The sequence below is a fragment of the Apiospora hydei genome, assembly GCF_038363865.1.
Source record: "Apiospora hydei strain CBS 114990 chromosome Unknown utg000002l_segment0_segment0, whole genome shotgun sequence".
NCBI classification, from domain to species: domain Eukaryota; kingdom Fungi; phylum Ascomycota; class Sordariomycetes; order Amphisphaeriales; family Apiosporaceae; genus Apiospora; species Apiospora hydei.
In genome coordinates, this window is record NW_027117361.1 from 2,464,501 (window position 1) to 2,492,416 (window position 27,916).

Genomic DNA, 27,916 nt, shown 5'->3' on the forward strand with positions numbered 1-27,916 from the left:
GTTTTGTGAATTGACTTGATGCTGTTGCTGCGCACCCAATTTTTTGATTCACTATTCGAAGTTCTACTTCTGGATAGACGTATGGTGGCTGCTCTTGTCCATCCTGGTAGATGGGAGCAGTCGCCTTCCCCTTTTAAAGATAAGACTCATCAACCCTTCCAAGCTCCGTTAACAATAGCACTGACTCGACCTTCAAGATTCTGCATCGGATTCTGCATCTGATCCCGCATCTGATCTCGCACCTGATCCCGCCTCTGGTCTCGCTTCTGGTCCCGCTTCTGGTCCCGCGTCTCGTTCCGCATTTGTTTCCGCATCTACCAACATCTTCCATTCGGCAACGGACAGCTCCTCGTACTTCTTGGGCATCTTCATCATGATGGGAACTATATCATCCCTATCGCTTCTAACGGTAGCAGCCTTGTGGATGACAAACTCGGGAATTTGAAACCCGAAGCGCTTGTACTAATTACGTCCGGGTATCGTTGCCTCCAAATATATCGGCACACCGAGCCGTTCAGCGACATCGATGCCCCAGTTTAGCAATAAGGTTCCTGCTCCTTTTCGTTGATACTTCGGGTCCACTGCCATAGTACGGCAATCTTCACACCGGAGTCAGATAAACTGTCTGGTCAAGGGCATGGAAACTTCAGAGCACTTACAAATGTGTCTGCGGTTGCCAACCATCTTTTCTCTCATCTTCGAGAGGGCTGTCGAGATGAGCTCTAGCCGCTGTTTCTCAAAGCCCTCGAGCCATGTAGCTTCCTCGTCGCGTCTCGACCATCTCTTGCCTGGCTCGGTGCCGGTGTTGTCCCAGTAGACATCGAAGTTGGCCATGCCGACGATTTGTCCCGTCGCTGGGTCGACGCACTTGAGCTGGTATTCGTTGGGGTCGACGCCCCAGTGTTCGTTCATCCACTCTAGATGCTGTGGGGATTGCTTGCCATCAGGATAGTAGTACTCGAGGATCTTCTCATCCTTGAACGCTGCGAAGTAGACATCGTACGTATGAGGGATATCGGGTATGAGTGTAGGCAAGACGACAAAGGACATGTCGTTGGATGCTAGGGCTATAAACAAAAGCCAGATGCTGTGTAGATGGATGGATTTGAAAGGCAAACAACAGACTGGAGCAATACGGTGTCTGTGGTTGAACTTGTTGATTTGATAGACTTGAGAACCAAGACAGATACCTCAGCGACGAAGACGCCTTTGAGTTCTCAGCTTCCGATACATGGCCATGATGTCGCTTCCTCAATAGGTAGACTGATTATAAATCAGTGGGTTGCGACCGACATTATGCTCGAACCCCGTTGATTTCAATATGTCGGCAGGAGACATACATCATCAAAGCAGGCAGTTACCGCGCCAGAAACAAATACCATATTGGTGTGCATGGTGATTCCAATGTCATGCAGTGGATGAGGTAGGCTCCATCGTATATTGAGACTAGACTTAGTTGCGTTGATGCCGGTGTTATGTGAGTGGAAGCCGGCGCCTTATTTGGCCGTTGCCTGTATCGATCACGGGCAGATAGCGTCAATTTCATCCTTTTAGAAGTCTGGACTGTCTCGTGGTATTTGCAGCCTGGATTGGACGTCAACGATATGAATCAACTCAGACCCATGAGCCAGACTTGGTATGTTTTTGGTCTTTGTCTGTGTATGTGTAATATTTGTTTGTTGGCGTCATGCTACTAAATTTAGGATCAGTCAGAGGCCATCCGTCATCGTAACAAGTAACGTTGACCGCAACACCGGTCACATTGAGTCAAGCCTTCAAGTCTGCTGCAGTGGTATCAGCACTGTTGAAGGTCAAATGGCTGCCGAGAAGTGTAATGTCACGCTCCAGAATGCATCACACCAATTTATATAGACCCAGCCACTTCTCAATCTGCAAGCTGTCTAGATATGTAGTATATTATCCTGTAGCAATAGTTAACACCAGAACATCGGTTGGGCAACCAGAGAAGAATAAACGATCTTGGGACATCTCCAACGAAGCCCGGATAGCCGGCGATATTCAGAACCATGCCTCCCACATCCATCCCCACTGCCAGCGCCATTCTGGGCAGCGGGACCTCCACACCAAGTTGCGGTCAATGGATCCAGGCGACCGCCGGTGACTCGTGCCGGAAGCTTAGCTAAGACCACTGTCTCGACGACGGCGACGTTTTCCTTGGCCTCAACTCCCAACTGAGGGGAGACTGCGCACGGGTCTGGAACGGCGAGAATTACTGTGTACGGTCACCCGACGGGCCGGTGTGCGTCGTGCGAACCTTGACCGTCGTGCCAGTGCCTGTGCCAATTCGCAGTAGTAGTAGTAGTACGGCAGCTGCCCGTGCGTACGTGACGGGCGATTGATCGGGAGGATCGTGGGTCGTAGCGGAGAGAAGGAACGAGAAAGAGAGGGGAAGGAGGAGAGAGGGGGTTCCTCGACTTGTAGCGGTAGGCGGCGTGTGTCAAGCAAACAAACAGGTGGGCAGATTTATCCTCTGAATTGCTTCATACATATCTCACCAAGCAGCACTGAGCAGGTGTTCAAACATGCACCTCTGGCACTGCACATCACAGTGGACCTGGAGAGCCGTGCTCGTTAGCATCACTCTACATCGGATATCCCACAATAATATTGTTGCCAACACATCGGGTACAAATGGGCCGTAGCAAGCAGCACCTTGCCCACGATAGACTTATGTATGCGCCATGCTGTTATGACCACGGATCACTAATCGTTCCTCAGCAATCAAAGAGAATGCTCACTTGGGGGCATCGACCTCTGAAGGTAAGACCATTCATGTGTTGCTCAAATTGTCAAGTGCAACGTGAAGCAACGAGGTTCGTGCCATATCTTATGACCTGGACGCATATGAACTGATTCGGATGCCCCAGGGGGAGAAAACATCATGCCAGACGCTATTTGCTGTCTGGCCTTTGAGTTTGACCAACCTTTTCGGAGGGCCTTTGGGGTCCAGTAGTTCAGGACTCAAATTCACACTTGGATGGGGATCAAGATACCGCTTCGGTATTCCTAAAAGAGGGCACTTCTAGCGGGCTAGCACGAGACATTCTGGAGATCCAACGAGTGGGAATGTGATCAATGTGCCGATTTGGCCCGTTCAGAATGAGGTGAGTAGCACGCAACTCCTTACTCCTGACGTGCTGAGTGATTGGATCGAAACTACCTACATGAGCCACAGCATTTGCCACAGCTGCACAGCCACATGCACACATGCAGGCGTGACGGAATTTTCCTGATCGACGGTCCGGCACTTAAAAAAGGGCTCCGGCAGATGATGAAATCTCGGGAGGGAAACAGGTTCTAGAGTAGCTGTGCCAACACGGTCCAAGACACTGTGTCCATCTCTTCGTATTATTACGGGATATAGGAATCGGGGGTCGTCTATGCTTCCCACGCAGAACCAAGCCTCCGTAAGAACCCACAGGAGGGCAGACTGTGACCCTTGCTCAGCTGAGAGATGACGATAGATCACAAATCGACCTCCAAGCTGCAAATTGGATGGAGGTTTGGTTCCCCCATCTCCGCTGCTCCGGGCACCGAAATTGGACCCTTCACAGGGCTGTGAACTCGGCCGTAGTGCCAGAAGGGTTTCGGCCAGCTCAGTGACGGTCGCTGAGACAGCAGCTGGGAAAGTAAGGAGTTGCGTAAAGTCAGCCTTACGGTAATCTGTAGGTTAATGAAGTGACAGCTTGGCAGTTAACTGCCACGCCCTCGTTGGGGGCGCAGGTGAAACTTCGTCTGGGTAGTGATTGGTCTCGACTTCTCGAATGTCCGACACCCGCTCCTGGTTCCTGGGCTCTCCTGGCTCCCTGGGCTCTCCTGGCTCCTTGGGCTCTCTTTGGAACTGGCCCGACTCCAGTTGCAAACCTGCAACGCCGGATTAATTCACTACAGTTGTCAAGTTGTGGTTTTCATATTAAATTCGGGCCAAATGCCAACACGGTGTATGTGAGTGAAACGATCTCGTGGGGGCGATCGCCCGCTATATTTGGATGGTGGCAGATCCCCCTGGCATAAAGCCTGCATTGGCGGCATGGGTTGGCTGGCCTGGGCCTTCTAGGATGAACCACCAGGTGCCGAAGTCAACTTTAAGGAGAGCGAAAGAGACAAAAAATGACAAAATGAGGATGTTGCAAGCTACGGAAAATCCGAAAATGCAGTCTGTCCTCTGGCTGAGCCATGACCACATACGGACCTGTCCAATGCTCACATTCTTGGAATATTCGAGTGACCAAGGAAAAATGAGAAAATTCGACATGAAAGACTGGGCCACCGGAACATCCGGAGCGCCCCGGGTGCGATCGGCGTGGGCACGGCGTTTCAAAAGCGCCGACTCACCGGTGGAGTCGCTTCGAAGTTGGAAATGTCTCACAACGCACGGGTTCGACATTTTATGCATCGAGGATTCCAATCTGTCAAGCATACCAGACTAAGACGCTGGCTGGCTGTGCAGCAAATCTATTGCTCAATGCCTTCAGTCCGATCGACGGTCTGGTCGGAGTAATCTAGCAATGACAGGACAGGAACGCACAGCTTACAAGGGGCGGTTTGTCGGGCCCGAATTTTAGAGTTGAGCGGTTGGGCTGCCTCCCAATGCGACGGAGCAGGCACCAGAAAGTCTATCTACTACCGCCTACTACGGTATCGCCAGCCCAGTCAGGACAGTCAGGACAGTCAGGACAGTCAGGACAGTCATCAGTCAGGGACTCAGGGACTCAGGGCAGTCAGCGAAAGGTCGGTTGGCCGTTACTCTACCAGTACGGTGGTGGTCTGTAAATTAAGAAAGTTGCCAGGCGTTGGCTCAGCCATCCGCCAAGTGGACCGGAGCAAATCAAACAGCACAACTCGCTCCTCATTGGCCTTGGATCGGGCAATTTCACCTGAGATTGTGTGGTGGCAGTGCTTTGAGCCATTCTGACTGTGGTGCTGTCCTGTCCTATCAGATCCCATCCTGTGAAGCCGGCTCGCTTGTGCATCTCGCTTTCGCAAGCGAGCACAGAGGACAGGTTGCCAGCCCGTAGGAGCCGTCGTGTTCGAACCGAACTATACCATTGTCAACGACAAACAAACTACAGAATTTCAGGCAGAAGAATTCCAGAGCAGCCGGAGCCGGTGAGGTAAGCCAAACCAGCGCTCGCACTCGCTCGGCTTCCGCACCAAGCTTACCAGTGCCAGTGGCCAGTGTATCCCTTCCAGCCTTCTCGTAAATGCGAGCGGGTTTCACTAGCGGTAACTAAAGTGGTGCTGCATTAATGCGCTGCACGCACAGCAACTAGCACTTGCTTAGGTACATAGCCAGTGAGATATGCCCGCAGGATTTTATGTATTTTGGCTGCTCTCTAGCTGTGCCTCTTTCCATACAAACCATGCGACGGCCATGCTTGGAATGTCCGAATATGACATCTGGGACCCAGCAAGTGCAACTGCAATCGGGTGGAACACGATATTAGCCTATCCAGTTCGTATCCTACGTCTGAATGGCCAACAGCTAGGGCCTAGAATCGGCGGTGATATCGCACTTTATCGCCCAAACGACGACTGATGGACAACGCAGCACACAAGGTTCAAAGGCGGCGGGCGGACGGTTGTTGTCCTGGCCTGTCCCGTTCTGAGGTTGGGGAGGTTTGTTTACGACGTGAAACACTTTGAGGCCTTTACCTCGTCGGGGGTAACAGCCAGCGCCAATTGGCTTACTGCTGCCTGCAACCTGCATCGAGTATACGTCGGCTCGTCGTCCTCGCCATCGTCATCCGCATCACACCGCCGAGCGCGGCGTTGGACGATTCGCGACTGCTATCGCTCGATTCTGTGTACGGCTTCATGATGCAGCCCTAATAGGCAAGAGCCAAGCTGGCCCGGCGTCGTCATCGTGAAGGCCGCAGGGGGGGGATGTGCTGGAGAAGAGGGGGGGATAAGCAGCTGGCCGGGCACATACTCCGAGGCATGGGAATATTCAATACATAATACCTACGTGATAATTGTACATGCACAGCTCGCATTATTTGTGCCGTGGAGCAAGTAGTGCAGTCAGTGAAAGTACCGCGGCCAGGAATTGTGCCATCATCCCGACTTCTGCTGGAGTCGAGGATGCAGGACTGTGCAAGTGGACTGTGGTGTCGTTGCGGGCTGGCTACCCACGCAGGTGCCCCTTATTGGCTGGACGAGGAGGCATCTGTGTTGAAGAGCTTACGCGTCCTTTTTCTTGGACCAAGCTGCCAGACCCCTGTCGAGCTGCCGAACGGGGGTCAAGTTGTGCCAAGCCCCTGTGCTGCCCACCCTGCCCACCTTGAACGGCAAGTGCCCTTTTTCCCCAGGCAGTCCCAGGCAGTCCCAGGCAGTCCCAGGCAGTCCCAGGCATCCATAACCCCCAAATCCCCGTTCTGGTCGCCTGTTTGTGCCCGGTTTCTGTCACTCTTTTTCCCAAGCACGAAACACCTCTCCGACACCTGCAACTTCCAACAACCATCAACAACCACACCACCACCACCACCACCATTCCCATTCCCTACGTTCGTTCCATCTATACCGATTGCAACCACAACCTCTCAGTACTTCACCTTCAACCCTCTATCGTTAAACCGTTTCATCTGTTAGTCGGGCCCGGAGCCTTTTCGCTCAACGACCACGATCCAACCCACACAAAAACACGACAACAATGTCGGCGTCAAGCCAGTCCACATCGACGAGTCCGTCGAGCTCCCAGCCCAGTGCTGTCGTAGACCCATTGGACCTGCTTGATTTCACCGATTATGATGGTCTTCCCGATGGAAACGCCTACAACTCGCCGTCTCTGACACCCGAAACCTCTACCAAGCAGCAGTTCACCAGCCGCCAGTCGCCAATCTCTGCAACCGCCTCAACAATGTCCGCCAACCAGACAATGTCGGGCCCCAGTCACCAGTACGACCAGTACAAGCAGCAGACGCCCTTTGTCCCGGGTGCTTTGGCAACCACCCTGGCCGTCAACCAGAGCAGCGCGCATGTTGGATACGATTTGGAGTATATGTCTACGCAGATGAACACGACGGAGGATATCTTCGACTTCAACTCGGCCCCGTCCCAGGCCTCGCTTAGCAGCCCCGAGATGGATATGGACTTTGAGCCGTCCGGCGACGCGTCGTTCTTCTTCAACGAGTCTACCGTCAACCCCAATGCCATCGCTGGCCACGATGCTCAGTCTCTGGCTTCGCCCGCGACCGTCACTAGCAACGTCGGCAGGATGTACCCCGGTATGCACCAACAAGCTGCTGCTATGGCCAAGGCTCGTGCTCAACAGCAGCGTCAACAGCAAATCATCCAGCAGCAGCAGCGACAGAATGTAAAGCAGCAGCAACAGCAGCAGCAGCAGCAGCGACCTAAGAGTGCCCAGCCCGCCGATCCCCTTGTCGAGCAGAAGATTACTCAGCTATTGAACTCGATGAGAGCTCAATCCTCCGGCGCCGACGGCCAGGGCAACTCGCCTCATCTCAATGTCCCCAAGTTGAAGAAGGACGAGGAGGACATGGATGAAGACGAGAGACTCCTGAACAGCGAGGAGGGCAAGAAGCTCAGCAGCAAGGAGAGGCGTCAACTCCGCAACAAGGTCTCTGCTCGCGCTTTCCGATCGAGGAGAAAGGGTAAGTTTGATATCATTTCCGTCTCAATTCCAGTATGCTAATTGTTGTATAGAATACATCTCCCAGCTTGAGGCTGAAATCGCCGGCAAAGTTACCGAGAACGGCGAGCTTCGCTCTCAGAACCGTGCCCTGTTGGAGGAGAACAGACGCCTGTCAGACCTCACCCGCATGCTGTTGTCGTCTAACGCCTTCTCCGGCTTCTTGGACCACCTCAGCTCCAACCCTAACGCCTCTGCGCCCCAGCAGCCTCAGCGGGTCGAGCAACGTGTCGAGGAGACTCGCCAGGTCCCCAAGGATGTCAACCCCTACTCCGCTGCGCAGCAGCAGCAGCAGCAGCAGGTCAGCATGGTCATGGTCCCTGAACAGACCATGGATTTCTCCATGCTGAACCTGAACTCCGGCGATGCCTTCAACTACCAGCCCCAGGTCTTCACTGTGATGGAGACACCCGAGCTTCCCGAGTTCGATGCCGCTATCTTGGCCGGAAAGGCTTCCGATGCCGAGTTCGAATCTGAGAAGAGCAAGGTCGAGGTGTCCGCTATTGAGGCACCCCCCCTGCTTGAGTCTACCAAGCCGGAGCTCTCTGAGGTCCCGGCCACTCAGGTCACCAGCACGGAGAATGTCACTGCCGATCTCGATGGAGACATTTTTGATGATGACGCTGCCCCGGCTGTTGCGGAACCCAAAGATGAGTCGCGCGAACACGGCCTGTTCGGTGGTATCCAGACTGAAAAGGCCTTCCCTCGCTTCGAACTCGTAGACGCTGCAGAGGAGGCCGACGCCATTTCAGCCAGGGCACTGAAGCGGGTGCAGCGCATGGGTGCTAGCATGGAAGCCACGATGGAACGGTTAGAACGTCTCACTGTTGGATTGTAATCGGTTTTCTATTCACCTCTTTTTTTAATATTACTTGACGAACGGGGAAAGGCGTTTTCATTATTTGGTCCTGTGGAAAGCGGAGGGACTACATGCCACATGCTTTCATCCATGGATATGGGTGATTCTCACTTGGGACTGTGACATATGAATCGGCGTTCATAGCGTTCTCTGGAGATTGGATATAGCTTTGCATATCAATGATTGTCTTTGAGGGTTGGGAGGAATACTGGATTGCAGCTTACATGACTGCACATTAGACTAGCCGGCCACACGCCACTCGGCCTGAAAATGAGACCACATTATGTAGTAAAAGCTGGACAGTTCACACTCTACCAAGTGATTGATTTCAACCGTTCTCAGTCCGTCGACAAAAGCGGCACATATACTCTTGCCATATATTGTAGTAGGTAGGTGCTGCCCTGATGTGATGTCCGTTCCATCTATCTATGTATGACATGCCTCAGCCCGAAGTCTCTGGTTGGCATATCGCCCCTCGGGTCCGTCGAAGAGGCCGCTGGTCATGCCGGCGATATGCAAGGGGATGACTTGACTGCCGCAGCATGCGGGCAGGCTAAGGTTACTATTATAGGCGGCACACACTAAGCAAGCAATACAAAGCCAATCGACAGGAGACGAATAAGCGTCGCGTGGTAGGGTTAACACATTTAGATGATGTGTACTTTATACATAGTTTCAGCTCTTGCAGACACATGAGATGAGAAACCGCTGCAGCTTCCGGCATGATGAGCACGAGTGGCTATTTGTCTGTATGCGGGATACGGGGTAACGAGGCCGGCATGCATCAACCTATTTGTAGACCTGCAGGCCTCGAAACCAGCCACTTCTGGTCTGGTGCTGGCATGATGGTTTGCTTAGAGCTGAACCATGTACAGACGACCTGTGTTCGGTAATAATAACTGAGATATGACATCCGTCCTGTTCGATTTCATCGATACATATTTATCGTAGAGTCGGGACGTAAAACCGGACACCGGATCTCACTGGATGCTGGTCATGGTTGTTTCTGGAAAGGGTGCGACATCACCACCTTCAACAATGCTATCGACGACGACGATAGGGGAAACAGAACATGTTTGTTTTCGCTCTCTTAAGAACCCGAAAGCCTATACACAGAGTTGCGGCTTTACAGTTCAAACTGAACTGATTCACGCTGTGCCGTTGCCGTGCCGGCCGTCCACGAAAAAACAAGCACAGCAGACGTCTTACATAAAACGATGGATTGGCCATACGATGAAGAGTCTTGGCCTTTGCCTACCTCTTCGACGACTACACTCAGTGAGTCTTGGCTTTTGCCCATCTCCCCCAAGACTACACTCAGAGAGCCATCTGCTACTAGCAGGTGGAGCAGAGCCACTATGGTGAAGCCCGGCAGCGATGCGTCCAGCCCAATCTCGTCCGAGACTACCTACGTTATCAGCACCGACCCTGAGGCCGGCCGCAAGTATGGTCCGTACCACCACCACCATGGCAGGCTTCACAGCAAGCTCCATGGCAAGCACCACGGCCGAGAGCGTGGCCGGGGCCCCAACCAGCGACACTTGAACCAGCACCATCACTCGGTGGGCTTTTGGGACCGAAGCATGAGTAAAGTCCGGGCCCATGTTATCGAGATGTGGCTCAAGACAGGTTAGTTATTAGTCGCGCCGCCGAGCGTGCCCCCCAAAAAGAATGAGAAGGAAACACTCCCCTCCTGAGCTGCTTTCATTTCCGGACATGGCATCAGTGGTACTAACGCGTGCGCGCTCACACACCAGTACTGATTCTCGTCGTTTTCGTCCTGAGCGTGATGTCTCTGTACTGGGCCGTACTCTTCAAAGCAGAAGCGAACATGAAGAATCTGAAAGTGGCCATCGTCGACTTCGACGGCCAGACGGCACCGTACAACGACGTCGACCCCTTTGTGGGGCCAGTGTTGACAGCGATGGCCCAAGAGCTGGCCGACACTCGGGCGCGGCCGTCGCTGGGCTACCAGGTCATCCCGGCTTCCGAGTACGACTACGACCCGATGCAGGTCCGCCGCGCCGTCTACGACTTCCACTTCTGGGCCGCCATCGTCGTTCACGCCAACGCTTCGTCGCTGCTCCAGTCGTCGCTCGCCAACAGCAACGCGTCCTACGACCCCACGGGCGCCGTCCAGACCATCTTCATCTCGGCCCGGGACCAGAACACCATCTTCGAGTACGTCCTGCCCCAGTTCGACCAGCTGGAGAAGCAGTTCATGGCCCAGTTTGGCCCCGCGTGGGCCCAGAGGATCGCGGACAACACTTCCATCTCCGCGGCCATGATGGCGGCGGCTCCGGCGGCTGTCAATCCTGCCATCTCCTTCCTCCAGATCGACCTGCGGCCCTTTCAGCCTTCGGCGGCTACTCCAGGCGTGTCCATCGGTCTGATCTATCTCATCATCATCGCCTTCTTCTCTTTTGCCTTCTTCCTCCCTATACACACCGTAAGTTGCTTCATCGCAGAAACCACAAAACCTAATAACAGCGGTGACAATCAACTGACACTCGGACTGTCTAGAAATACATCACGCCGCAGGGCCACCCTCCATTGCATTTCTGGCAGTTCATCATCTGGCGGCTTTTTGCGTCCATCACGTCGTACATCTTCGTCTCGCTGGCCTACTCGCTCGTATCCCTCGCATTCCAGATCCCGTTCTCGAACCCGCCGGCCTCGCCCGTGGACGTGGCCTTCAACGCGTCGGCGTACGGGCGGGGCTCCTTCGTGGTGTACTGGATGCTCAACTTCGTCGGGATGATCGCGCTGGGCATCACGTGCGAGAACGTGGCCATGATCCTGGGCCAGCCGTGGACCGCGCTCTGGCTCATCTTCTGGGTCATCACCAACGTCTCGACGGCGTTCTACAGCATCGACCTCGCGCCGCGGTTCTTCCGCTGGGGCTACGCCTGGCCGCTGCACAACATCGTCGAGGCGTCGCGGCAGATCCTGTTCGACCTGCACCCGCGCATCGGCCTCAACTTCGGCGTCCTCTTCACCTGGGTCGCCGTCAACTTCACCCTGTTCCCGCTCTGCTGCTACTTCATGCGCTGGAAGATGGAGCACGAGAAGCGTAGCGCCGAGCGTAACAAGGACCGCTACGTCGTCGAGACCTTTGACGGCACCAAGGAGTACTCCAAGAAGGAGGGGGATAATCCGCCGATAAGGAGACGGGGCTTCATGAGAGGTATGTAAAGGAATTAATCAGGTTGTGCTAGTTCTTGGTGGAAGGTGTAAATCAAGTTGACGTGTAAGAGGGCTGGATATGATTTATGCAAGGTCACCTTCGACTATACCTCCTAATATCAGCGAAATAATAGCGTTGTGATCTTCTCTTTATTACGGTACGCAATAATATAAGACTCAATACACCACGGTTCCGGTACATACGACCATATCCTGCTGAATACTAGGGATCCCGTTCGCTCTCCCATATATAAGACGCAGAGAGCCGAATTAGTACTAGGGTCGGTGACGACCTGGGAATCCTCGGTGTTGTATGTTTTGCAATTTTTCGGCTTCTTTTTGGAGACTCACTTCGGTCACGCCTCTTCCACCCTCTGAGACGGCCATTGCTTCGTATCTTTTGCCCACTATCATCCTCTATGTAGTTGTGCGCCTTTGCCACACTGCCCCTTGTTCCTCATCAGTAGCACATCTGACAGCGACGTGATGCAACTGGTATTTACCCTCAGCCATCCTATCCCGACTGTACGCAACGGAGCACGTCCTTGTCCACATTTGATGCAGCAAGCAAAACAATCATTCTTGGACCAAACATTTATTCCGGTCTCGAGAATAACGATCAAGCCACATTCGTCTGTAGCTTGTGATTGTATTGATGCAACATTATCCATTGTGGCGCCCTTGCTGTCGCTCCGTCGACGCCCGGAAATTCCATCCCGGATAGCAATGTGAATAATACGGGAAACCACGTAAAGCAGGCCAGTATCTGGCCAAAGCCAACTTCTATCTCGGATGTATGGCCCTTCCCATCCTTGATAGCCATGGTGCGAATGCAGAATAGCATGGTGACTTCCGCCAGCGCCAGTAGGATGCAGACCACTCGGAAGCCGAGCGCAGGCCAAGACAAATGTAACCGGTGCGAGAACGCCATGGAGGCGATGCCCAATATGGGCAGGATCGTCGTCAGGATGGCAATCGCCAGCGTATAGTTGCCCGCCCGTTGGTACAGGAAGTCGTTGATGTGGATGTCAAAGCCGCCGCCAAAGACGAACTGCACGGGCGATTGGCGGCCCTGCTCGCCCACGACCCAGACGACCCAGGTGACGACGACGCAGAGGAGGCAGACCAGAGCCGCCAGGGCCCGGGGGAGTAGGATGTGGCGGCGACTGAAGACGATGCCCCTTTGCCGCGCCTCGTGGAGGGTGTGCGCCGCCAGGACCGGTAAGAGCGCGAAGGCCGGGGCTAAGGTAAGGAGCCGGTACTCGTAGACCTCAGGGAAATGGAGGTCACTGCGGAAGGAGCCGGTTGCCGTGCGCTTTTCTGCGAAGGTAACGGCCGAGGCGATGGCGATGGAGAGTGCTAGGATCATGCTGGTGCCGTAGAAGAACAGGAAGGATTGGTCGGCACGCTGACGGATGCGGTCGCGGTAGAAGGTGGAAAAGGAGAAGAAGGCAAGAAGCAGAAGCTGGACCAAGTACGAAGCCATCACCTGTGAGCTATCTTCAGCCAACTTGGCACTATGTTCAGGGATTCACTTAGGGGCGGAGCGGAAAAGAAATTGGCTTCTTACACCCGGTCCGGCAACATCAGGGTTACCGATCGTCGCCAGCTCTTCCCGGAGCTTCCTGCTACACTGGGACCGAGGACCGTGGATCAAGTAATGATATGGCTGGGTAAGAGAAAGCGCGGTCTTGTTCTTGCGGTCCTTTGTGGTGTATATACGCGTTGCTCTCTTGCAAAAGGCCTCGGGGACTTGGGATAATGGCCCTCGTACCACCACCACTCGATCGCGCAGTCCTCCGGCATCTCGCCGGCTTTGATGCCCGAGTCGATGCTCTCCCGAATGTATCCGAAGACATGCTCCCGCTTGGCGGAGCAGAAGTCCACCTTCTTTTTCTTCTTGTTAGCCGCTTGCAGGATGAAGTGGAGGTCCCCGCAGTCCTTCGAGGCGTCGAAGTGTCCATCCGAGATCCAGTTGACCCAATTGTAGCTGTGTCGGCAGGCGGAAGGATTGGCTTTGGGTTCCTGGCTGGAGAAAAGAGGGAAAAGGAGTAGGGTGAGGCAGAGCCTCCAGGCATTCGGTGGTCTAACAGCTTTCATGATGCGGTTTCCAATTCAAGGTAAACAGGCACAATGTGTACGACCCTGGACGGCCTGAGGTTTGATGTGTGTTCGTTCTCTGCGTTTCGTATACCCTCTCGGCCCTCTTGAACAGCGTCAAAGAGGATGCTTGGACAAAGTCCATTTCCAAGGGAAGTGCCAAACACTTGGCATATTATAGGGATGCGAATACAACCGGTGAAGAATCAGCCTCACCCCCATCAGGTCTCTCTTGCTTCCCCTGATGTGTGCATGCTGGGGTCTACTGCTGACACCCAATTGCTGAATATCAAATTTCGGGTAATTTCGCTGGGCAAGTTCAGCCTTACGCCAAGCAAATGAAGCCTTCCAGAAGCACGACAAACATGCTTATTATGAAACGAGGAGGGCAAGGCGTCTCGCTGTTGAAAATTGGCATGCTGATTATATGAAGTTATATGATTCAGCTAGGCCAGCTCGATATAAACCAGCTAGAAAAGAGATGGCGGACAGTGCTTAACTCCTGCTGCACCCGTCCTTTATTTCTCCGCCGCCTCGGGCGTTGTTGATATTCTTTTGCTTTTTCGGAACTCGCTTTAGTGAGAAGTAACCCCCTGAGACCTTCACGGCTCCATAAAGCTCCGCCTCCTTCAAGAATCACCGAGAATCATACGAATATCATGCAGGGAGTTAAGGCTTCCCCCAATCAGGGGAATTACCGCCAGCCTGGTAACTCAAACAAAATTTTGCCGGATGGTTGTACAACAGGCAGTGTTGAAAATTGTGCCCTGCAGGCTGTGAACCTCGGATTTGTGATGCTATTTGGGGGCGCACAAACCTCTACTCTACTCTTTATCATTTTTCAACCGCCAGAGTTATAAGTCACCAATGCAATTGGCATCGCACAATTCACGCGTACAAGTCAAATAGATTTTTTGGAAGTCCATTCCATGGACATGTATTTATATGTACAGCTATATCAATATAGACAAAGTAGTCATTAAATCATAACTCGTGCTTGCTTTTCCCTCACGTAAAGGGATCCTACAAGGAGGCATCACACCAAAGCTCCAGCACGTTTGTTTTCTGCCCATGCAGCTCTGCCCCATGGGCCGTTGTCGTCGTTGTCGTACCGAAACGAGGCGTTTAGCAAGTGAAGGGCTTGGGGCCCGGGTTCTCGTAGCTGGTGGGGACGGGGTAGTAGAGGTTGAACTTGATGCCGGGGTCGGTAGGGCTGTAGGCGCCGGGGAAGGCGACGCCCTCGGGCTTGCTGGAGCCGCCGCCCTCGACCTTGACCTGGGCGCAGCTGAGGTAGAACTGGGCACCTCCCTCCTGGCCGGCCGAGTGCACGGCGATGTGCTCGACGCGGAGCAGGTACTCGCCGTCCTCGATGCAAGGGGGCACGGTGGTCGAGACCTCGCGCTTGCCGTCCGAGGGCCAGGTGAGGCCGCTCTGGGCGAAGTTGGGCTGGTCCTCGGAGATCTTGAACCAGACGTCGCCGCTGCCGTCGAAGTCGGCGACGGACGAGGGGGCCTTGGCCATGTAGAAGGCCAGGGGACCGGGGTGGCCGATGCTGCCGGGGACGGAGAAGCCGACCTTGTCGCCGGCCTTGACAGTCATGGTCTTGGCGCCCTCGCTGCCGGGCTCTTTCTGGTAGCAGCGGATGGCCTCCGAGTTGACGTCCTCGACGGGGCCGTTGTTCTGGAAGTTGGTCGTCTTGCGGACGTACTCCCAGTCCTTGGTGGTCTCGCCGTTGGCGACCAGGGCAGGGAAGGTGTAGTGAGCCGAGACGGCCGTGGCGAGCAGAGTGAGGGCAGCGAAGGACTTCATGGTGGCGGTGTTGGTTGGTTATCTGTTGGTTGTTTAAGAAGCGATTGTGGTGTTACTGCGAAGAGTTGGAAAGAGTGACTGAAGCAGTGAATGAATGGCTTGGAGCTTTGGTGGTGTGTGTTGTTTGATACTGATCAGAAGAAAGCAACAGACTGCGAGGCAGCATGCTCCTATTATACCACGACATCTCGAAAGCGATGGCCCCCTGGCGATGTGTGAGGCTCACTGGCTCCATGCCTCGGGATGCATGGATAGCGACCGCTGCCGTGGACCGACACACCCCAGCGTCGATAATTCCACCACTGAGGTTGTCGGGTCGAATGGCATGTAGATTAAACCCGCCGGTGTTGTTGTGTCGCATTCAAGCGCCGAGCCCACATTTGCTGTGGGGGTTACCGGCTCCGTCGTCGATCATGAAACGCGATGAGTTTGGATGTAATTAATCGCAGGCGCGCTCGCTCCCGCTAAGGATGCAACGACAGGTATTGCCGATGATATGAGCCAGGGACTGGATGATGCACCGACCATCCATGCCCACAGCTTCGGCTCACGTCAAACGTCCGAAGCCCCCAATCCACACGTTCGTCCCTTCGTGATCTCAAGCTTCCTGGATTCCAGGCGACCTGATGCGGCATGCGGCTGCCCACCCCATAACTTGGCATCTGCGACGGGACGGCAGCGACTATTCTGCCCGACTTGCAAGGCCCAATTATCCAATTTATTCGGTGCTGCAAATGGATGCAGGGTGCGAGAGTGCGACAAGGACCACATCAACCCCAGAGGCGGCTCTCGAAAGCCTCGAGAGGGTTGCATTGAAATGCCACCGTCAGCCCGAGCAGAGGCAAGGATCGGCAGTCACGATGGGGAGGAGCCACTACCGAAGGCTTGGCGATCAGAGCCGCTCGACGGGGTTCTGGGTCTGACGACTTGCTTTTCCCCTTTCTGCATCACTCCTCTCAATTGAAGCGCGTGTTGGGATAGTTGACGGTGAAATTCCGCCTGTCAGACACCCTGACCTGTGGGTTGCTTGTGTCTGACAGCAGGCCGTCCGGGCCTTGCAACCTGCAACCTGCAACCTGCAACCTTGAAACATTGTCCTCCTCGGCGCATGTGCGTGCGTGACACAGTCATCATGGCGATGTGATGATTCAACATCCCATCGTACGATGGGCGAGCAGGCGAGCAGGCGGGTTGCCGCATGGAACAGACAAAAGAACGGGGGAGGAGCTTGGGTCCGCCGCGACCCCGGCCACTTGCAAAACGCAGCAATGGCAATGGGGACCTCCACGGAGCCTCAATGTGGGCAATACCTGTCGAAGGTGATATCGAAAGTGGCTTGATTAATTCCCATCAAGATGAAGACCACGCTTCGGATGAAACCAGAATGCCGATCCAATCGTCTGTTCATCTTAGTAATGACGTACTACTGCCGAGAGTGCGGTGTGAGAGAGGATGTCGGAATGACCCTGGTGTCTTGAGGCGTACTTCCATCGGCGACGCCGCGGTTATCAACGCCGATGCCGACGATGAATGCGACCTTCGACCTATACGCTTATCAATATAGGTCCAACCGGATTGGAGCATTCGCCAAAGGACAAAAATAGATGACTCTCTAATTGGCACGGCAATATTCGGGAGCCGACAGTTTATCAACACGGATAAGCTCACAAGGAGATTATCGAATCTGCAAGATAGATGTAGCTGAAGTTGGACACTGTACGGCAAAGCGTGGCTTAAATTGATACGGGTATATCAAAACATATTCATTGCATGTACACACCCGAAGTTGCTTTCGGGTAAAATGCATGCTAGTTTGACTCGAATAGGTGTCCCTGCAGCTTGAGGCGATACGAATTCCAGGCGCATTACCTTAGGAGGTAAGTAAGGCATCGGCTTGTCTCCCCACCGGTCCAAAGCACTGTACTTCCAACCAGCGTCCTTTTCAACTCTCCCAATAACCAATTCCAATTCCAACTGCAACATAAGTCTTAGCAACGTGCAATGATTTTCGGTGTCGGGCTCTTTTGAGTTCGTACCCGTCGTTGACACATTGTTCACTCAGGGCGGCCACTACGGCGCCTCATTGAATGCATAAAGCGTGGTCAGCGCCCATCTACCGGTTTGATATCCCGGGAGCGCCTCCCAAGCAAGCCAAGTATACAAACCTGCCACTGACTTCTTGTTCAAGGTGATCAACAGTATGCAGCCTGACTCGCCCAGTCCCTTTTGCAAGAAACAGCTGCTGCCCTAGAAGCTGGGCCTCTTGGAAGACAGAAAACTCCATCTTACACTGTCAGATCCACAGGGCACGAGGGATGAGGGGAATCGTTTCCCAGAAGCACATAAGGAGAATCCAAGATCTTGGAAGCAAGGACGGGCTGTTCAGATAGGTGAGTGGCGTTCGTTCAGTGACCTTGGCGTCGCTTGGCGCGCCACGATCATCTCGACTCTGTAGCGGAACTACTGGCGACTGGGTGAGAAGTCGTCCTTCAATGCCGGCTGACGGGCGAGACGGGCCATTTCCCCATCCGACCGAAAGTAGAAGTCCATCAGTTTCTATCTGAATATTGTCGCTTCTTTGGGTGAGACAACGAAGCTTGAGCAAGGAGCTTAGCTGTGGAAAAGCAAATACGGGGTACATATGGTATAAGCCAGAGTGGTACCGCAGATATCAAAAGCAACACTTCTGCAGCCTGATCTTCTTCTTTGGATGCAGAGGCAGTACTGCAGCTGACAAATTTCCGCTCGCCCTTCGACGGATTGCTTCTTCTTGATCACGATGCGCCAGACCCCCGAGCTGAAAAGGGAGGCTTTTGGGAAGTCGTGCCAAGCCTGCACTTTCATCTAAACCCAGTGGCCTGGTTGTTTTGGGTAATACATCCGCTGTCTTCATCCACGATCCTGCTAATCCTACTGGTGCTCTCGACCCAATGACCTGGCTCCCCTAAGTCCCAACCAGGTTTCTCGTTTAGACTTCGAGTTCTAGGCCATGGCATTTGGGGTGAGCGGATGCTTGGCGCCTATTAGCGTGGGCGAAATCTACGAACATTCAAACCCCGGAGTCTTGGCATGCAACGACAGCATGGAACCAATGAGGTAGGGCCTTGTCGACTATACCTTCTTCGGGGGCCCAGTCCGACTGCATTGTTGTCTAGCTCGTCTCCCCGCAAACTCAACCGCTCGTTCCCTATGTGGAACTTTCCCCCAGATTCCCGAGTGGTGAGACGGCTGGATCATGGACTAGCGATGACTGCTGACCACAAAGTCCAAGAAAAGATAGACGAGGGCGACATATGGTAGTGCGTCTCCCAGGTAGTGCTCGCTGACCAGAGCACTGCAGCGCCTGTCTAACCCGACCGCCCACAAGGGATGACCATGACCGGAGCGTGCTGTGACTGGAGTGCAAATCAACGATATCTGATCAACAAGATGATCAGGGATGAGAAGCGAACGCGTAAGGGAGAGTCGTGCTTCCCTTCTATGCATTGAACACATCCAGGAGGTACACAGCATATCGACCATCGGTATCTCCCCCCTCCGCATGGCAGTATGCATGTCCTTAGTTGACCAAGTTGTGCAATGTGCAACCCCAAAGTGCCAATATCAAGTACGTATCTTGTAATGGCCTTTATCATGGTGTCTAGCCACTTGCTTGGGTCTGACTGGTTCGAAAAGAACCTGGGGTATGAGTCGGAGTATTTGTTCGGACGAAGGGCCGCGACGACAGGAGCTAGATAAACATGCTGCCCCCTGGTACTGCATATAAAGAGGCTGCAGCCACCATTCGGTCCTTGTCACACCAGAGCAAGACATCAGGAACGACACGGCTGTCGCTGGGTTGTTTTCTTATTTTCTCTTCCTGTGTCCACTGAGACAACTCAAATAGCTCGCTAAAGTCTTCGGCTTGCCAGTGACAGATCTATAATACCAGGTTCCATTCCAGTCGTTTGTTTATTCACAGCGCTACCTTCAAGATGACTGTTCTCGATGATGTCGCCTTTTCGGGCGGCTCCAAGACCCCTAGCGAGTCAAAAGGAGAGATCGAAGTCGGTATGATCGAGAACACAGCAGCAGCATCCGTCGCAGGGCGCGGCAACAGCGCGCCCTTCGACACGGGCGCGACCAAGCGGTTGATCCGCAAGATCGACTGGACCCTGATCCCCTTCCTGGCGCTGCTCTACCTGCTGAGCTTCCTGGACCGCACCAACATCGGCAACGCGCGCCTCGCGGGGCTCGAGAAGTCCCTGGGCATGGACCCCAAGAGCCTCGACTACAACATCGCCCTCAGCGTCTTCTTTCCCTGGTACGTCGCCGCCGAGATCCCCTCCAACCTCGCCATGAAGCGCTTCCGCCCCTCCGTCTGGATCCCGGCCATCATGGTCGCCTGGGCTGTTTGCTGCACCCTCATGGGCCTCGTCCACAACTATGCTGGCCTTCTGGCTTGCCGCATGGCTTTGGGTATCGCTGAGGGTGGTTTGTTTCCGGGTATCACCTACTAGTAAGTACATAGACGAGACGCGCTCCCTCTATAGCCCCTTTCGTTGTCTCCGTTTCATTCTAACATGTCCATGTCCCGCAAAGCATCACCTTGTGGTATAGACGTCATGAATGTGGTCTTAGGATGGCTATCTTCTTCTCCGCTGCAACCGCGGCCGGAGCGTTCGGCGGTTTGTTGGCACGCGGTATCGTTGAATTAGACGGCCGAGCGAATCTCGGTGGATGGGCATGGATTTTCATCATCGAGGGTATCATTACCTTCGTTGTGGGTAAGTTGCGCCATCAATAATCTAGCTACCCCTGTTGATTCCCGGGTGCTATGCTAACATGACGTCCTCTGGCGAAGCCATCGCCGCTTTCTTCATTATGAACGACTATCCGGACACTGCCAAGTTCCTGACCGCCACGGAGAAGAAGGAGGTCGTGCGACGCCTCGAGGAGGATCGTTCATCCCTGGCTGATGAGTTCAACTTGAAGTACTTCTGGGACGCGGTTAACGACTGGAAGATCTGGGTGCACATGTTCATCACCATCGGAATCTATACACCCCTGTCAGTAACCCACCAACCAGTCTCTGTTTAAGTAAACCGAACACGAACTGACTTCAAAATCCGTGTCTTTCAGGTACTCCTTCTCGCTCTTCCTGCCAACCATCATCTCCAGCCTGGGCTTCACCAACGACAAGACGGCGCAGCTGATGACGGTCCCGCCCTACATCGCGGCGTGCATCTGCTGCATTGGCGGGGGTTACCTGGCCGACCGCCACGGCCAGCGCGGCATCTACATGATCTTCTTCAACTGCGTTGCCATCTTTGGCTTCATCCTGCAGATCGCCTCGTCCAACAACGCGTTCAAGTATGCGGGCACCTTCTTCGCCGCCATGGGCATCTATCCCAACGTGCCGCAGGGCGTCGCCTGGAACGGCAACAACATCGGCGGCTCGACGAAGAGGGGTGTAGGCATCGGTAAGCTTGAAACACTTAGCAAATGCGGCACTGTAACCCTTATTTCTAACGTCCACTTCTTCTTCTTCTTCATTAGCCATGCACGTCGGCTTCGGAAACCTGGGCGGCGTCATTGCTGGCTTCCTCTACCAGGCCAAAGACAAACCCATGTACTACCCGGGCCACGGCACCCTCATCGCGACCGAGACCATGTCGCTGGTCCTCTGCATCTTCATGACCCTCTACCTCCGCCGCGAGAACGCACGCCGCGACCGCGAGCACAAGGCGCCGTCCGAGTACACGACTGAGGAGTGGCTGCTGGAGCGCGAGAAGGGCGACAACGCTTCGTACTTCCGGTACACGATTTAATTCGACTATCAGACAACGAGACAACGCGGTAGGTAAGAGTGTTACTCAATGCAAGTACCTAAACGCATTTTTCGATGAAAAAAATATATTCGACTTCTTGGGAGTTAGAAGTAATGATGATAATGATGACAGCTTAGGAGTATTGGGAATTTAGAGGATCGATCTAGCTGGCTGCAGGGATACATTTACACATATACGGGTAGATATATGTATAAAGTAGAAAAGAACGCTGTCTTAAATATTGACGTCGGCATCTCTAGGGGCTTTCCAAGAAGCAAACCCCAAGTGACCACATAAATACATATATACATTTTTGAGAGCCGTCAAGAGGCCATCCTCTTCTTGAGCCCAATATCCAACCCCAGGGGCTTCCGCAGGAACCCCTCCCGCGTCTCCATGACGTCCTGCCGCAGCACGACGTCGTACCGCCGCGCCCACGTCGCGCAGATCATCTTCATCTCCATCTCGGCGACGTTGCGCCCCACACAGGCGCGGGGACCATAACTAAAAGGGATGAAGGCATTGCGCTGGCGCGGCGCGATGGCGTCCTCGCCCAACCAGCGCTCCGGCCGGAACTCGTCGGCGTCGGGACCCCAGATCTCCTTGGAGTGGTGGATCGTGTAGGTCGGGACGCTGAGCACCGTCCCGGGCGGGAAGTGGTGGCCGCAGATGTCGACGCCGGGGAGTTGGGCGGAACCTCGCGCGGCAGACCGATGCCCGAGGTCGAGTGGTAGCGCAGCGTCTCGTTGATGCAAGCCTCGAGGTAGGGCAGGTTCTTGACCGCGTCGAACGAGGGGGCGCTGGTGCCCTCGGGGATGGCCGCGTCCAGCTCCGCCTGCAGCTTCGGCAGCACGCCCGGGGTCCGGGCCACGTAGTAGAGCAGAGCGCAGGACGAGTTGCTGGTGGTGTCGCTGCCGGCGATGAGCTGCGTCAGGGCCTCGGCCGTGAGCTCCTCGAAGCACAGGGGCTCGCCCTTCTCGTCCCGGGCCTCCTGCAGCCGGCCCAACACGTCCTTGCGGTGCACCTCGGGCGGGTTCTCCAGCCGGTTCTTGACCCGCGCAATGGCGATGCCCGCCAGGTTCTCGATGGCGGCCATGCCCTGGGTGAAGAAGGGGTCCGGGAGCCAGGAGGCGTAGGGCTTCAGCTCCGGCAGTGTGCCCAAGGTGGCGGATACCTCGCCGCGGCGGTTCAGGATCTGCACGGCGGGCGCGTAGATGGACGGTTTATTCAGGTCTGTACGGACCTCGGCGATGTCGGCTCCCGCCTCCAGCATGCCAAACGGAGCGCCAAAAGCGAGATCGCCGATAGTGTCAAACGCTACATAGCTGTGTGTTACTTCAAATTAGCACCCGTGATATGTTTTTGATCAGTCGGACAAGAAGCCTCAGCACTACTAAAGGACACCAATAGCTTACTTGAACCATTCAAGGCAGTCGATCTGGGCATATCCATCAGACTGCCGCGTCTTTGAGGTGATCTCATCCCACTTCTTGACGAACGTCTCCAAGTTCTGGTGGATGTACGGTTCGAATTGCCCGACTGATTTCGGGGCAAAAGTATGTGATATGATCTTCCTCTTCCGTGAGTGTTCCGCGCGGTTCCGCGTGTTGAAGAGACCGCGGCGGATGGAGACAAATGCATCGTAGAACGAACTAAAGGAATCGTTAGCCGCCTACCATCAACACACCCGTCACATATATAGTTCTGGAAATATGACTCCGGCGTAGGCTTACGATTTCAGGAACCCGTTTCCATGGCCATATATGATCTGGATGGCCTCATCGTCCGCGATGCTCACGTGGTTGGGCTGGATCCGGACAACGGGGCCGAGTTTCTTGTGGATTTCATCGACACACAGGTAGCGCTTGCCCCTCCGACAGGTGTAGAGCAGCCAGAGGTTGCTCCAAGCGGCCGGGAACGGAGCAGGTATGTTCCTCAAGTGGCCGAATGTGGTGAAGTAGGGAACTGCGTAGAACAGCACAAGAGTCAAGGGCAGCAAGGCAAGAGCCCAGGGTGAGAGAAACAGGTGTATCAGCGCCATGCTGCTAGAGCTGCTCCGGTTGAGCGTCGGGCAGTAGTGTTGAGGCCCTGAGGGGCTTTCGGCCGTTCGTTGGCAAGTACTTATTCCGATGACTCCACAAGAGATCTGGACAAAGTGCTGCTACGTGAGGAGGAGATGGAAAGGAAACGAGATGTTCGTCTTGCTGGATGAATGCCAGGATTTAGCCGTTCTTATAGACACGTTATCCTCTGCTGGCCAATCGTCTTCTGTCCAGATGGGTGCTTGCCTTGTTTCTGTTTCTCTTGCCCAACGTCTACACCATGTCCGTTGACCCACGATCTGTTGCCGGCATGTATGTACCCCTCACGCAACCCTTCCGCGCCCTGAAATATGCCTTTCCGCGGTGGCATTCATTTCGCGCTTGTCCGGGGTGCGACCGATGACGGGCTTGCCGCTATTGAGGAAGTATGGGGAAAGCTGGGGTAGGTGGTATCGTTAGTTGCAACCGACCAAGCCGACTTGGTAAACTTGGAGCAGAGAGCCAAAAAGCGTCCCCCCACACCCGCTTAACCCCAATGCACACACCTGGGCACACCCACACTGGCCGCACAGCCAAGCGATGGCGATCTGTGAGGCATGTGGGCTCGGGATTGCGGCCGGCAAATCAAGGCCGATGGACGCACACGGCCGTTTTCGAACCGCGAGCAGCGAGCTCCGCATCGCAACATTGTCTCGACTCTGGCAGGTACATATATATACATCTATCTATATAGATATATAGATATATGTCTATATATCCTATTGATGCAAGTCGGTCGGGGCACTGGCCATGTAAGTGAGATCGCCAAGACGCGTGTTTGTGATACGAAGGCTATGCATGTTTTGCAGAACCAAGTGAGGGGAGGCTGGGACGTGGTGCCACCCATGAGATTATCTAAGTCTTATCTATTCTATTGCATGCACTCACTTATCGACATGCATGCCATCTCCTCAAATCACGTCACATTGTAAAGGTGAGGCCGGGAAACCCCGAGTATGAACGAATAGGCTCTATTCTATATTTGCATAGGTCCGTGTTCGTTCAAAGTCTATTTGGGTAAAGTGAAAGGCCGACGAGACGACCTTGGGTATCTGTGCTAAAATCGACATCAACAATGGTGTAGAGAACTCCCTAAGCAAGAACAGACAGGCCCGATACCAACAGCACAAGCGAAAAGACCAGCCCACTTCCTGCGGGTAGCAGCGTCGCACCTCCGCTTCCGCCAGTGGGACTCGACGTTGCATCACCACCGGAAGACGTTGAAGGCGAGCCCGTCCCTGAGGGGCCTGGCGTCGCACTGGAGCTGGAGACCGGAGTCTCAGTGTTGTTGCCAAACGACACCAACGACGACCCGGTCGCCTTGTGCTTGATGGGCGCCATGCGAATCTCGTAGTGGTCCAGGTCGTATACCACATACAATGACCGGAGAAACGTGTCGCCAAACCCGCACTTCCCCGTGTCTGCGCCTTCGCACACCCCTACACCCAGGCGGCAGTAGGGCTTGCCGTTCCTCATTGACGTTTTGCCGGTGCTGGCATCGACGTACGTCACTGCCAGGTCCGAGAAAGGGACTGAGACGTTGACTGGCTTTGTTCCATTCTCACCACCGAAGACGAAGTTCAAGGATCCTGGGTGCTTCTTTCCCAGGTCACAATCAACTTCGTATCTATCGCTCGAGGAGTCGTACTTAGATCCAATAGACTCTACGAGGACTTTGAACGAGTTTTGGGGGATATGAAGGAACGAGGCGCCAAGGTCGAGGTTGGCATACGCCGGGAATTCGGACGGCGATGTCGCATTAAATGTACCACTCTTGTTGGTGACGCTCAAAGAGTCCCATCGGACGACCGGGTCAGTGAACTCCCGCACGATGGGAAGTATGCTGAGCTCTCCCTCGAACTTGGCCTTATCGTACCCTCCAAAGAGGAGGCTGCCGCTCGTCGCATCTAATCACTGTCAGTATCGAAACCGGCGGGGTCGGGGGCCAGACTGCGTACCGACACCATCCATGTACAGACTGTATGAACGTCTCTGAATCTTGCCTTGCAAGACAAGCTCGTCCATGATGGTAGGATACTCCCAGCTCTTGCCGTGCGGGCCCGCGTCGGCGCTGTCACCGTGTTAGCATGTCTCGACCTATCCAAGGGGATCCGATATTATATTGGACTTACGGGAAGCCAACGCCGATGATCCCTCGGCTGATCCCTTCAGCTGTCTTGGCCACGGCCATGGTGATATTCTTCAGAACCATGTTGCCGACTTTGAAGTCATCGGCGAAGTATTGGCCTTTGATTTGGGCACCGTCCAGATAGCTGATCTTGAATCCCGGATACGACGTTATGTTGACAAAGCTCTTCGAGTCGGCGGGCTTGACTGTGGAACAAGTCAGTCTTTCCCGTACGTTATGCGTTTGGTTTACAACATGAGCCTATGGCTTACACTCTCCGCCCACGCACGAACTCGAGGCAGCACATGCCTTGGGGCCGAAGGCCCACGTCTCAGCGCTGGCCGAGTCGACCTTAAGGACCAAATCCTGCGGCGGATTGCCCATCGAGACGTTGACTGTGAACTGCCCATATTTGATGTAGGCGTTACCCAACTCCCACGGCACCGTGTCGCGCTGGCTCACACCTTGGCTAGGGGCGTCGTACTGCCGGGCGACGGGGAGGGAAACGAGGCCGGCCACCTCGCTGGCCTGCGCGAAGCCGAGGCAGGCTGCGGTCAGCAGTGGAATGAGTAGCATGATGCAGTGATAAGCGATAATGATAGCAACGATGGAATTTCCCAAGCTGGGATTTGCCGCGAATGGTGTGATTCATATAGCCACTCAGCTGGATCCACCGAGCTATATAGCCTAGTCTTCCAATCGCTTAGACACCCATTCAGCCCATTGATTTGCAGCGGTCTAGTCCACCAGCCGAGGAAGCGGCGCAGCAGATTGGTCAAGGTCGACTTAGGATGCTTCCTTCCTCTCTCTCCGTGGGCTCTGTTACTATTAATATGGATGTCGGAAGTGGAAGCCGCCCCTCGTCGTCAAACTAACGCTGGTTGCTTGCTGCTTTTCCGGCAGTCAGAGCCTCACATTCATCAAGGTTGGCAGTGCAGTGCGACTTCATCTAGAGGCGTATCTCGAGCCACCTTGACAAAGCCTCAGGCTTACTACACTAGGAAGGCCATTGGCGCGATCCATATCGTTTGCAGAGTTGTATTCTCTTGTCTTCTCGGTGAACCAATATGCAACATAGCATGCATGTCATCAGCGACCTGTGCTGTCGGCCACAAAGCCCCCGGGTCATTGAATCCCACAAAGGAGAAATGGTGGCACGCTACCAGTACACGTTTCTTCAGCTCGATCCACATTAGGGGCCCTTCATTTGATCTAGTCGCTAGATCTGACACCGGTATGCACGCGTCAGAGAAGCCGCTATAGGACGACTTGACAGTTCTCTTACTGTACTTAATGATATTCTTTGATACCAACTGGGGCTGCACTGCCGGGGAGGTGCTGATATCAAACCCATGATCCTTTGAACAGTAACACTGCCTAACCATACATGTTTCCAGAATAGAAGTCACTATACACATCGACTCCGCCGTTGACCTGCCATTGTGGCCATTCATTCTAACATCGTAAGGACGTGTCATTGTATGGCCAGATAAGTGTCTAAGGTTCCCTTGGGAGCTCGTTCATTCATTTAAGTTGTATGATTACCTATATGGACAACGAAATCAACAACACTGTCATACGCAAACGGGGCTTTGGAAGAGTCATATTGAACATCTTGTCATTTCCAGAAGCAACAGGATAACTGCTTGTGGTATCAACGCAATGCACAAAGATGAATACCAATGAAGTTGGACCTACAATGAACCATGGAGCCAAGGCATATTCTGACAATGCCATGCCCTTCGGGATTCCCGGGTCTTTGTAGCTACCCAGCTCAAATAGACTTGTTTAGGCCCAGAAAGTTCTGTAACTGAGGCTTTACATTAACCAAAATCGCATTTTACATTCTACGAACAAGGCACCCAAGTACCCACGCCGAAAATGCATCCGAACGCAACACCAATGAAGACATGTTCCGTGTGTCGAAGAAGCTTGAAGGTGGCTTGGTTCGTGGACCGGAACGGGAACAGGTGCGGTGCTTGTCAGGATCGTAGAGAAGCTATATGCGGTGCTACGAGCAAGGAGACAGAGAAAGAAATGGGAAAGAGTCATGGGATTCTAGGGGCATTTCGATTTTGGCCTGCACAACTCGGTGCAGCGCTGGTAAGTCGTCGCGACAATTAGCATCGTGTTCCTCAATTGAAATTTTTTATTAATACCGATAAAAATATTTTGTTTTAATATCTTGATAACAAGATACTTACCTAAGTAGCTCGAAAGCTCTGGGTGGCAAACAAAATTAAAAGTGTGACAGACGTAAGGGAACCGGGC

At 54.0% G+C, this 27,916-nt stretch overlaps 7 protein-coding genes across 7 annotated transcripts; 3 read left to right on the forward strand and 4 right to left on the reverse strand.

Moving 5' to 3' along the window:
* Window positions 1–192: 192 nt before the first annotated feature.
* Window positions 193–1,050, reverse strand: PG997_000797 (uncharacterized protein; the record flags this gene model as incomplete). The annotated part of the gene is made up of 3 exons (XM_066805112.1): window positions 193–462; window positions 523–599; window positions 660–1,050. The coding sequence occupies 3 exons, from the start codon at window positions 1,048–1,050 to the stop codon at window positions 193–195; spliced, it is 738 nt and encodes a 245-aa protein (XP_066674885.1).
* A 5,623-nt stretch (window positions 1,051–6,673) lies between these two features.
* PG997_000798 (uncharacterized protein) lies at window positions 6,674–8,510 on the forward strand (the record flags this gene model as incomplete). The annotated part of the gene is made up of 2 exons (XM_066805113.1): window positions 6,674–7,634; window positions 7,726–8,510. 2 exons carry the CDS (start codon window positions 6,674–6,676, stop codon window positions 8,508–8,510), a joined length of 1,746 nt encoding a protein of 581 aa, XP_066674886.1.
* Window positions 8,511–9,889: 1,379 nt separating this feature from the next.
* Window positions 9,890–11,726, forward strand: PG997_000799 (uncharacterized protein; the record flags this gene model as incomplete). Its single annotated transcript, XM_066805114.1, has 3 exons — window positions 9,890–10,160; window positions 10,289–10,980; window positions 11,055–11,726. The coding sequence occupies 3 exons, from the start codon at window positions 9,890–9,892 to the stop codon at window positions 11,724–11,726; spliced, it is 1,635 nt and encodes a 544-aa protein (XP_066674887.1).
* A 610-nt stretch (window positions 11,727–12,336) lies between these two features.
* Window positions 12,337–13,817, reverse strand: PG997_000800 (uncharacterized protein; the record flags this gene model as incomplete). The annotated part of the gene is given in 3 exon segments (XM_066805115.1): window positions 12,337–13,206; window positions 13,288–13,422; window positions 13,440–13,817. 3 exon segments carry the CDS (start codon window positions 13,815–13,817, stop codon window positions 12,337–12,339), a joined length of 1,383 nt encoding a protein of 460 aa, XP_066674888.1.
* Window positions 13,818–20,450: 6,633 nt separating this feature from the next.
* On the forward strand, window positions 20,451–21,436 carry PG997_000801 (uncharacterized protein; the record flags this gene model as incomplete). The annotated part of the gene is made up of 2 exons (XM_066805116.1): window positions 20,451–20,678; window positions 21,221–21,436. The coding sequence occupies 2 exons, from the start codon at window positions 20,451–20,453 to the stop codon at window positions 21,434–21,436; spliced, it is 444 nt and encodes a 147-aa protein (XP_066674889.1).
* A 323-nt stretch (window positions 21,437–21,759) lies between these two features.
* PG997_000802 (benzoate 4-monooxygenase cytochrome P450) lies at window positions 21,760–23,477 on the reverse strand (the record flags this gene model as incomplete). The annotated part of the gene is given in 4 exon segments (XM_066805117.1): window positions 21,760–22,133; window positions 22,148–22,761; window positions 22,852–23,088; window positions 23,170–23,477. The coding sequence occupies 4 exon segments, from the start codon at window positions 23,475–23,477 to the stop codon at window positions 21,760–21,762; spliced, it is 1,533 nt and encodes a 510-aa protein (XP_066674890.1).
* Window positions 23,478–24,609: 1,132 nt separating this feature from the next.
* On the reverse strand, window positions 24,610–26,221 carry PG997_000803 (uncharacterized protein; the record flags this gene model as incomplete). Its single annotated transcript, XM_066805118.1, has 4 exons — window positions 24,610–25,424; window positions 25,476–25,588; window positions 25,650–25,851; window positions 25,918–26,221. 4 exons carry the CDS (start codon window positions 26,219–26,221, stop codon window positions 24,610–24,612), a joined length of 1,434 nt encoding a protein of 477 aa, XP_066674891.1.
* Window positions 26,222–27,916: the final 1,695 nt, after the last annotated feature.